This window comes from Diospyros lotus, unplaced genomic scaffold, assembly GCF_014633365.1.
Source record: "Diospyros lotus cultivar Yz01 unplaced genomic scaffold, ASM1463336v1 superscaf1, whole genome shotgun sequence".
In the NCBI taxonomy this organism is placed as follows: Eukaryota; Viridiplantae; Streptophyta; class Magnoliopsida; order Ericales; family Ebenaceae; genus Diospyros; species Diospyros lotus.
In genome coordinates this window covers 6,537,747-6,549,276 of record NW_026267104.1, presented here as the reverse complement: position 1 = coordinate 6,549,276, position 11,530 = coordinate 6,537,747, and the positions used below count along the sequence as shown (strand labels likewise).

At 33.1% G+C, this 11,530-nt stretch overlaps 1 protein-coding gene across 1 annotated transcript; it reads left to right on the top strand.

Annotated features, from left to right (window-relative positions):
* The first annotated feature begins 3,871 nt into the window (after nucleotides 1-3,871).
* LOC127793005 (uncharacterized) lies at nucleotides 3,872-10,987 on the top strand. Its single transcript, XM_052323734.1, has 2 exons — nucleotides 3,872-4,161; nucleotides 9,645-10,987. Exon 2 carries the CDS (start codon nucleotides 9,717-9,719, stop codon nucleotides 10,725-10,727), a length of 1,011 nt encoding a protein of 336 aa, XP_052179694.1. The 5' UTR covers nucleotides 3,872-4,161; nucleotides 9,645-9,716; the 3' UTR covers nucleotides 10,728-10,987.
* Nucleotides 10,988-11,530: the final 543 nt, after the last annotated feature.

Sequence of the window (11,530 nt, the reverse complement as noted above, 5' to 3'; positions counted from 1 at the left end):
CCTTTAGAAAGATTGCATTTTCCCCGGTTAGGGTTAAGTGCTATGTGGGATTCTCTTAGGCTGGTGCATGTCAGGATTTATCGATTTTGTATATGATTTTTCATATCTGCATGAAAATGTTTTTGAACTCTCACTTAGATGATTCAGCATCTAATTTGGACTATGTCCCTGGAATATTCAAACGTTCCAGGTGAAAGCAGTGGCGCCAAGGGAAAGAATATCATCGAGATGTAGCGGCTATGTTTAGTTTTCGTAGGTTTTGTCCATGATTACGATGTTCAGAGGTTATGTAATATTTTGATATTTTCATGTGAAACATTGATTTGGTTATTGTAAAGGAATTGTCGGTTATATATCATTGATGTTTCGATCTTGCTTCCGCTGATGTGATTGTTAATACCTGTCTTAGTTTATTTATTATTAAATTTTGATATGCTAAGAAGATACGATCGGGATTGACGGGAAATGATTATGATGAAGGTATATGTATTGAGAGACTTATGTTGTGTGTTTGATGTTGAAAAAAAAAAAAATTCTCGAAATCTCAAGTTAACGCTCGTTATAGGAAAACGGGGCGTTACATAATTTACCTCCCCCAACAAATTGAGGATACGAATACTAAGACCCATATAATAATGATCAGTCCAATAAAATAATTAAATTTAACTTAATAAAAATAATATAACTTTAGTCTTCACGATTTTATATATTAATTCTCAAAGACACACCCAAAAGATGAACAAAGAGAACTGGAAAGGTGAGGGTGGACATAGAAAAAAAAGTCAAAAAGTGTTAAAATTTTAATACTAGGATAATTATGTTTTAGATATATTTTAATATTTTTAAATGTATGAGTCTTTAAATTTTAGTAATTCTATTTTAAATTAGGGGAAAATAGTTTTTTGTTTTTATTATATATTAAAAATGATTTTCAGGACTGTGGAGACCAATACCAATAAAATTCTTAATATATATATATATATTTTATTTTTAGTATATATCAAAAGGGATTTTCAAACATCTAACAAAGTCATGGCTGTATTAAGCATTACCCTTTATTGTTAAAGTATTCATTTTATTGCCTTAAAAATATAAGTCGACTAATTGGATGAATAATATATTAGTGTTAATTCGGTAAGTTATGAGTTCGATTCTCGCCCTCACAAGAATCAAATGCTCAACTAGTGATTTATTTCTCCTAACGTAATCGATGATACGAGTATTAGGGGACGCAAAAAATAATTATCTCAAATATTCATTTTATTTTTACTTGATGGGTGATCCTTTAATTTTATATAAAATATTTTAAATAATTTTAAGGTAAGATATACCAAACCACATACTTTTTACTTGTGGACTTATTCTCTTCTACGTGGGGTTGGGTGGGTGATAGAAAGATGCTCACAACTCCAATAATTGAGTTCTTGAGCTCATTGTCACTACTTCTATTTGGATTTTTTTATTAGGTTAAAAGGATAAATTTTATTTTGATGACTAATTTAGATAAGGTAGGATTTGACAACATTTTTTAACTTTATTTATCGTAAAGAGACTATCCAAAAGGTTAAACAGGCCTTTCATTAGGTCTTAATAATAATGTTATTAAACTCAAAAAATTATTTTGTTAATTCCAGGCAGACACGGGTGAAGCTTCCTTCATGATAATTTCAATTATTTATTTAAATATTTTGAAAAATACCATTTATCATCTTATCTTGCTGGTGTTTGGTTGACATTTAAAAATATTATTATAAAATATGTAATATTTTTTAAAATGCATACCAACAATTATTTTGCATTTCAATGTGAAATATGTATATTGAGAAAATATGGTTGCGTTCTCTTTGCTTTTCAAATTTCAGTTTTGAGTTTTTTAATTTTTTGTTTTGGTAGTCTATTTTTAAAAAATTAAAAACGTGTTCTCTTTGTTATTTTGAAAAATTATTTCTCAAACAAAAAATTAGAAAACGCATTCTCTTTAAAATTTTGAAAATAATTTTTTAATAATATTTTATTCAATAAATTTGATTATTCAGTAAATTTAAAATATTTAATATTAATATATTATTAAAAAATATATACATTTTAAAATTAATGAATTTTGTAATATTTTGTTCCATTACAATAATAAAATATGAATAAATAAATAAATAAATATGTTTTAAGTTTAGAGTTTGTTTTGAATGAAAACACTCAAAATAATTTTTTGTTTTTAAAAATATATTTTTAAAATAGTAAAAAGAACGCGTTTTCATTATTTTAAAAAATTAAAAATTAAAAATAACTTGAAAACAACAAAGAGAACACAACTTATACTTTTCCTAGTGTTTGAGAACTCTTGTACATTTATTAATCTAATTACAATATTTCCATGTTTTTATAACAGGTGAAAAAAATACACTTGTTTGATCTCTCATAAATGTAATTTTTTGAAATAATTCTATACAAAAATTTAAAATAGAATTATTAAATGTACTCTCAAAATTTGTTGCTTTTCGAAAGGAAAAAATAGTTCTTCAAATTGTAAATGTCCGGAGGTTTGATTTGATAGGTAGGTATGTTCTTTGTACTGGTTATTAAAGATTAAATTTTATTAGGCATGAGTATCTCAACTTTTAATTGTAATGTTTGTTAATTAAGATATGAAATGAAAAAAGTTAGATATGAAAAATATTTCGAATGTTTGTCCTTTCTAATGTACTTGTTAAATTTATTTGGCATTTTTTGAAAAAATTATCGCGTGACTTCTGATTTGACATTTTACAAATGTATTTATCTGACTCTCTTTAGATAAATTTATCTGGTATTTTACATATAACTCTAAATTATTCATATGTCAATTGTAGGATAATTAATATTATTTAATACATTTTTAAAATTTAAATTTCTATCTCATTATATATATTTTATTATCTAATACAAATTCATTTAATTGATTTTTTAAATTATTTTATTTAATTTTATATTTTATTATCTATTATGAAAATATGTTTTGACAATTTTTAATCAAGTGAAATTATTGTAATTTTATCAATAATTATTTATACTATCTGAATCTTTTTAAAATCTATTCTTGAATATGAATTTAGAAAATAAAACACTAATTTTAATTTTTATGTTTTGACAATTCACATTAATCATAAAATATTATTTTAATCATAAATTTGTTGTTGATGTTAATATACAGTTTTAAATGAATTTGATAATAGGAATATTTTAGTAAAAAATTATTATCTTGGTACTTATCATATGCATTTAACAAACATATAGAAAAAAAGTAAAATTCTTAATAGATTCTAAAAAAATTAACAAATTATCTAAGAAAAATATTAGAATATTTCTCATACTTATATTGATCATTTCATATTTTGATCTAAAAAGTATTATAATCTTACCTTAATATTTTCTTATTTTACTTATTTTAATAAACTAATAAAGGGTACATTGGGATGACTACCCTTGGGTGACCTTTGTCATTTGTGTCCTCGATTTCGGTAGAAGAGGTAAATTGTAGGTGTGAGATTTTATTTTATTGTGTAAGGTAGAAATCAAACTCATGACATATTGATATAAACCTAATATGTCACTTGTCTGACCACTTGACCTAAGCCCTAGGAGTTAATAAACGGTACATTAGTGTGCATGATTTGTGGACTATTATGTGTATTTGGGGAGTAGGTGTTGAAATTCTGGGGGTCCAAGACCAAGTAGACTCTCATCTGGACCCTAGACTGTTTAATGGGCGAGATCATTTCTGGACCCGGTTACAAACTCGTAAAACTTAGATTCATTACAGTGGATCCAAACTAAATCGGTTAGGTCAAGAGTATTTTTAAATGAAACGGGTCTGAATAGACCCATTTGACAAAAATGTGACCCAGATCCATTAGTCACTTTCAATCTTCCTCAATCTCTCTCTCAAGTCAAAGGCAAGATGGGGACTTAGGGTTTCTAGCCCCCGCCGACCGCTGATCATCTCCGACACTTCTCCGTTCTCCAATCAACCCGACGCCACCATCTCCGGCACCACCGACTATCTTCCTCCTCTCCGTTCTCTGCTCATCCGGAAGTGAGCATCTCCGACACCGCGAACCTTCTCCTGCCACTGCATCGCTTTGCGATCTCCATTCTCCTTGGATTTATACCTCCCTCATTTTCTAGGTATATCTACGCTCTCGAACCTTTTTTTGTTCTTCGAAGATCTGTTCTGTACGATTTTGTTTTTTTTTTCTTTGATTAGGGTTTGTATTATATTTGTTCGGTATGTTAATTACTGAATGCAAATTAATGGAGAATGGCAATGATTTCTCTCTCACGTAATTTTTTCTCTTTTCTTCTTCTCTGCCAACCATCCCTACTCTACTCTGTGTTGCCTCATTCTCTCTGTTAGCTCTCTATTTATTATTCTTCTCTTCCAACACAAAGCCACTTAAGAGGTTTCCTAGTCATAAGGCTAGCACATAGATGTGAATGCATATTCCAAATAAGAAAATTAATATTCTAATGTAGAAGAATTAAAATACTCAGTACAAAGTCTGATAACTAATCAAATTGAGAAACTGATTTCTAAGGACTTAGCCAGAAAAACAAAAAAAACTGGGGTTCTAAGGATTAGGGGATTATAATTGTGCTTTAATTATTGTAGCCATAAAATGGCTAGATTAATTTGTCTTTTTCTTGCAAGTGTTCTGGTGTTTACAAACTAAAAAGGATAAGATAAGATAGCCTAATTGACTGGCCTGCAAATGGCAGTAGCTTGTTCTGTCGAGAAGTTCTTTAGTTGCCTTGGTCATTCATGTTATTTGCTTGTGATAACAGGAAGCTTTTTTTCCCTTTAATGAGTTCAAAATAGGAATATGCTTCTATTCTGTTCCCAAAATAAATGGAAAACTTTTTTATCTATTCTATTCAGACATGATGTTCACACACAGAAAATTAAATTCACTTACTCACACCTCATTCAACTCTTAATTTGTACATGTGCAAGTTGGAGATCAGTTCCTTTTATGTTTGGAAATTTCTTGAATTAGGCACTTCCCATTCCTTTGGAAGTGTTTCAAAGCATAGAATTTTATGTAAAAAAAAAAAAAAAAAAAATTCCTACTTAATTCTGATGAGTCATTCCTTCTCAGCATCATCACCATCACCATCACCATCACGACTTGTGTCAGTAAGTTTTTGATTGACTTTTATTTTGATTTTGACTCTGGAAAAAAATACCACAAAACTAGATAATAATAATTGCAAAATTATGTGCAATTATTATTATCATGTTATTTTAGTAATATTTTTTATGCAAATTCTTTAAAAATTATCATTTTCTATATTCTTCGATTGAAAGCATATATATATATATATATATCTACTATAACATGTGTTCATTTACTTGCTCCCTACTCTAATCTGGTTATTTGAAAGAGAAGAATGAAGACAGCAAAGGGAATGTCTGAAGAATAAAGTGAGGGGTTAGCCCGTTTGCATGTACTTTCAAGATTTAATTCGCCCTTTCCTTTTTCTGTTGCTATCCCTGTTTGCCCATTACTGTCATTGAAAGCTAGCTGGCTAGTTGGTTTTGTTAGGAGTCTCGAGTTTGAGTGTCATGGTTTATGTGAAATTTGGGTGGTTGCATGCCATGCTTGAGCCAGATTTGAGGGTGAAGAGGTTGATAATGTTGTCATTGATAACTCACTGGGGATTTATCCATTGTAATTTGGAGCTTTTATCTGTAGTGTAAATAATATAAGACAGTATAGGAAATTTTGGATTTTGGTTTTGGTTTTGGTTTTGCTAGTTCATGCTGCTTTTCTTATTTTTGTTTTTCCATCAATTTCTTTTAATTGCCTCTAGATTTGGGCTCTTTGTTTGCTCCATACTGATTTGTGCAGTTACTAAAATAAATGAAGATCGACTTTCATACAGATTAGATTTGGTGAATTAGAAACAGGAAAAACCGAATATTTTGACTCCCAGCCTAGCACAATAGCAAGGTACATATATTTAGTAGAAACTCTCATCCAGGGACAGGGAGGGACAGATTTGATTTCATCTTCCTTAAAATTTTGGGTTTAGTGCATAAAAAGATTTCTGATTAATATGTTGATCATATCCATTAAACAGATGGAATCCAGGCGACAAGATAATTTTGGAGACTCAACATTTTGTTCAACAGCACTTGGTATAGAAAAATGATGTCTGCAGAAATTGTTATCTGCAGACTCAAAGCTAAACTGGTTTTGTTGTGTGCTCGTACACTTGCTGCATGGTGCTATTAACTATCAAAATAATTGACTTAAATTTACTGTATCTATTAGCTTCAACAGGGCTTCTGAATTCTGTTTCCAAATCTTCCTTCTCTGAAATTCATAAGAGGGAAGAACATATATATATTTTTGGTATGGATCGATGTCCCAAACTGGTCAGGTTGTAAAATCACTAACTATTATTTCACTTGAATGCTCATATATGATCTTTCTATTTAGTTTCTGTGATATGGTTTGCCGTAGAAGAATGTGATGTGGTTTGCTTTTAATTGTTCGTTTTTGAAGAATGTAGTTTGTGGCAGTTTTGGATGAGAAAGTTTATGAAATTTTCATTTGATATTTGCAAGTGTATATAATAGTTTGTTTTTATATAATGAAAATTTTAAAATGTTGAGAATTATGTAGATCACAGTGCAGCAAAAGGGGAAAAATATTTAGGTAGTGTTCTCTTTGTGTTTCAATTTTCAGTTTTGAGTTTTGAATTCATTTTCAGTTTTGTGTTTTGAGTGTTTGTTTTGAAATTTTTAAAAACGCGTTCTTTTTATCATTCTGAAAAATTGTTTCTCAAAATTGAAAATTGGAAAATGCGTTTATTTTAAAATTTTGTAAAATGTTATTTTATGATATTTTATTTAAAAAATTTGATTCAAAGTAAATTATAAATATTTATTAATAAGTTATAAATTTAATTTAAAAAATTTAAAATATAATATTAGAGATAACTAATAATTTAATCATATATAATGTATTAAAATTACAAAATACTTTCTAAAATCATTTTTAATTTGACTCAACTTTAATTTCATAATAATTTTTTTTTTATCTACAAATAGAAATTATCTACAGATTTAGATTATCACAACATAAATATTAAAATAAATTATAAATCATAAAAGTCAATGAAGGAAGAAATGGCAGAGGGCGTGTGAGGCGGTGAAGGAAGGAAGAAATGGCAAATGACGGTGGCAGTGGCTGGCGTGGACGGCGGATCTGGGCGTGGCAATGGCGGGCGTGGACGACGGATCTGGATGAGGCGATGAAGGAAGGAAGAAATGGCAGAGGCGGTGATGGAAGGAAGAAATGGCAGAGGGTGGTGGCGGTGGCGGGCGTGGACGACGGATCTGGGCGTGGCGGTGGTGGGCGTGGACGACAGATTTGGGCGTGCCAGGCGGTGGTGGCAGCGGGCATGGATGGCAGTGGCGACCTAGCTTGAAGAGAAAGAGAAGGGAGAAGAGAGCTGGAAAAGAAGATGTCGAGCTTGAAGAGAAGGAGAAGGGAGAAGAGGACCGAGAGGTGTTTTTCGTGTTTTGGAATCACTCGTTGGTTTTGGCTAAAAATGGCCAAAATGCGATTTTGCTATTTTGAGTTTTGTGTAAATTTTTTTTGTGTTTTGAAAAATGTATTTTTGAAAATGGGTAAGTAAACGCGTTTTGGGTGTTTTGAAAAATCAAAAACAGAAAACGGCCTGAAAACAACAAAGAGAACAGGCCCTTAGTTTTTCTAATTGAGTCGGGTTTTTGGGTCAGACCCAACCATATGTGGAATGGGTCTGGTCCTGTGAGATCAGACCTGTTTTAAAATGGGTTTGGGCAGGGTCTCACTGTATCAGGTCTGGACTTAGCGGGTCTGAGCTGGGTCTGGCCCATGGACAACCCTAAAATTGTACACCCAGAAATAAGTTAACTGGCCCAAATAAAACTTTGGCCTACACGAATGATCTTTGGATGGCATTTAGGTCTCCCAGAATCGAAGGTCTGTTCACCGGTTGTCGGAAGAATGCGAGCTCACCGGAGAGCCGCGCACTGCCGGTGGGCCCCCTGTCTGATTTCTCTTCTCTCCCCTTATTCTTCTTTCTTTTCCTGTCAATCTCACGCACTCACTGTTCTCTACTTTCTGCTGTTCTCTCACTCAATTTTCTCTCTTTTTAGTACTTCTCCTCTGTATCTTTCACCAAGCACACACAAACAAACTCATGCTTCCTAGCGACTTGAGGCCCTAAGAGCATTTGCCACCACCAGTTTTCCATCATGCTAGGGTTTATGCCCCTTGAGTTTGGATTTCTATTCCTAAGAACGTGTTTTCTTGAGGGTTGTGATTATTTATTTATTTTTTATTTTTTCATTTTCTTTCTTGTCGTATTGTTTGATGGATATGGGTTTTGGTTCTTCTCCTATGGTTTCAATTTTGACTTAGAAGTGTTTGATTTGTGCCCATAAGCTAATGGTTTTGCTTTCGTTGATCTGATCATGTTGTTGTGATCATTCAGAGCGACTAGAGGAGTCCATAATATGTATGTAATTAAAAAAAAAAAAAAATTACTGTTCTTCTCTCTATCATTTTTAGCTTCTTTCTCTAAATGGCCGACCCTGCCCAGTGGGAGGCATGTTGCTATCGACGAACTTGGAAAAAAATTCAGTAATTAGAGTAAGTTGTGCAAGTGGTGCAATTATGCAATTTGGAAGTTATAATTGCCATCCATGTGTTTACATATTTATCTTTTAATTACCTAATAATACTTCTTCAAATTGTCTAAAAATGTTAATACAAAAAATACTGAAGGGTAAAACTGACAAAAATTGTGGCAAAAGGGGGACTCCATTTGGTGTTCCCTCTTTCTATGATAGTTGTATCAGACTTGTATATTAGTATTAACATGAAAGTTTCTATTCCAAGCTTCTTGATTCTTGTCACCCTAATGAGGTTGCGCTTTATCAAAAAATCATTAAAACAATTCTAGTTGCAAACTAAATTATGTTTGGTTTTCTTAAGTTGAAGTGCAATTATATCATTTTGCAACATCCTCGCTTTTGTAAAGACACATGGAAAGGAGGGAATGGGTGTGAATGGCCAAACCAGTATCAAGTGAGGAGATGGGGTGGGGAAGGTGAGAAGAATAATATGGCATTATTTCTGGTTTGTATTAATGGATTCTGGAATTCTTTTTTTTTTGCTTGGTGATTAAGGTTTTCACTGGTTCCCACTATTTGATTTTCCAATGTTTAGTCTTTCAGTCTTTCTCTTGCTTTTGCTCAGAGGTGGATGTGGTAGGAGTTGGTTGGTGGATTAAATCTGTTAGAATATGGCATTAATGTGGTTCCGTGGGTTGTTGATTTTTTATAAACATATATTTATTTTTTCCAAGTAAATGAGGAGGTTCCTTGTAATCTGTCTTGTAGTTTGCAAATAGAATTCATTTTAGTTTCTAATTTTTCTTTAATTTATTTTTTTTGGGGTTGATTAGTTTTTCTTTCTGATTGTTAGGTTGTTACGGATACATAGACTTTTTGGGATCTTTAATCTTGCAGTTGATATTTTTCGTTATTTTTTGTTTATTTGTTATGCCTCATAAACATTAACTATTGATGAACACTGGCTCTTATGCAGTAATTAGGAGAAAAAGAAGTTATATTGCAATCAGAGTAAGAAACAAAGAGGTATTCATCTTATCCTTCAAAGATGCGGGAAGAGGAAGTAAATAGATGTCAGATCCAGGAATGGTACCCAAAATTTAAAAACATCTCTATTAAAACTGTTATTCATGAGCTTCCGGAATCCTTTATTCAGTACCTTCTTGATGATTCTGGGCCTTTCCTTCTTCCTCTTTCCATTTCAAAGGAAGATGCCCTACCCAACCGAATCCATAAACCAGAAGAAGAAGAAGATTATGTAGTATCGGAAGGGTCTGGGGATGAATCAGAACAACCTTCCCCAGCACCTTCTTTCCCAGAACTTGAATTGAAGATCAAGGAATCAATTGAATCCCTTGGCGGTGCTGTTTTTCCTAAGCTAAATTGGAGTGCACCTAAAGACTCAGCCTGGATTAGCTCAACTGGGAGTCTCAAATGCACCTCTTTCAGTGAGATCGCACTTTTGCTACGGTCATCTGACTCACTCGTTCATGATCTTTGTCATGCGTATGATTCCTGCAGTGATAAAACTTCATCAAGACCCTCAAGTTTTTTCCTAGCCCTCCGCAAGTGGTACCCTTCTCTCTGGCCAGAGATGGAATTCCGTTGTTTCATATATGACCAGCACCTAGTTGGCATTTCCCAGCGCGAGGTCACTGGGTTTTATCCTGCTCTTGTTGAGAGGAAAAAGGAGCTAGAAATGTTAATCCAGGAATTCTTTCTGGATGAATTGAGGCTGAAATTTGAGTCAGAAAATTACACATTTGACGTTTATGTTAGAAAGGATGGGCGGGTTAAGCTTTTGGATTTCAACCCATGGGGTGCATTCACACTTCCTCTGCTATTTACTTGGGAGGAACTGGAGCAAAGTTTCAGCAAAGACGCAAATGCTTTAGAATTTAGAGTAGTGGGAAGTCAATTTGGAGTAAGGCCAGGATTAAAAACTGCAGTTCCTTATGATTACCTAGATATTAGTCCAGGGAGTGGCTGGGATCAATTCTTGAGGAATGCTGATGAGGAGTTGCGACGACAGACTGAGTTTTCTGATGCATGTGATTAGGGATTGTTGTTCCCATTTCTGAGGTTAGTGTGGCCTTCTGTTCTGCACTTCCAAAAGGAGTTCACCGCCCTGTTTATTTTTCCACTTTGTGTGTATAGTTGTAGAACCTTCAATACTGTAGTTGTGTCTGACTACACTTACCTCTTTGTTCTTTTGCCCCCTCTTTTGGACTTATAATTGCGTAGCAACTTGGATTTTAATTGCCTGTACCAAGAGATTCAGGATAACTTATTTTTGGTTGTCACGTGTACTTTGCTATTGTTTTGAACTTGTTTCACGCATTTCCATATTTGATGGTTATTATGATTGTAAATAAATTTTTGTTTCTAAATTACGTAGATCTGTCTATGCGGCGGACGTGGGGCTCATATGCAGGTGAAAACCTTAAACAAGCATTTCCGTTGGATAAATCTGTTTGTGAAATAACCATTTTTGCAAAAGGCATAAATATGCCCCCAACTTTGCCGGAGTGATTTAGTCCCCTCAACTTTAAATATACCTATTGCACCTCTGATTTTTTAATTTTGGAACAATCACACCTTTCACTTTGCAATTGGGTGTGTGTGAGTTACATGTGTTATGCAATTGGGTCGACGATGAGAGGGAGGCAAGAACTCAGTTGGCGACAAAGGAGGTTAGAGATGGGTTGACGACAATGGAGGCGAGAGATTGGTCGGCGTGAGGAAAAGGAAGCACAATCGCAATGGTGGTCGGTTGATTCATTGGCGTGAGGAAAGGGAAGCACAGTTGTGATAGAGGTCAATTGGTCGGTCGATCGACACGAGGGAGGCCAGAGATTGGCC

What these genes read in the sequence shown, in the direction of transcription:
- LOC127793005 (XM_052323734.1), top strand. Translation starts at nt 9,717, where the DNA reads ATGCGGGAAGAGGAAGTAAATAGATGTCAGATCCAGGAATGGTACCCA.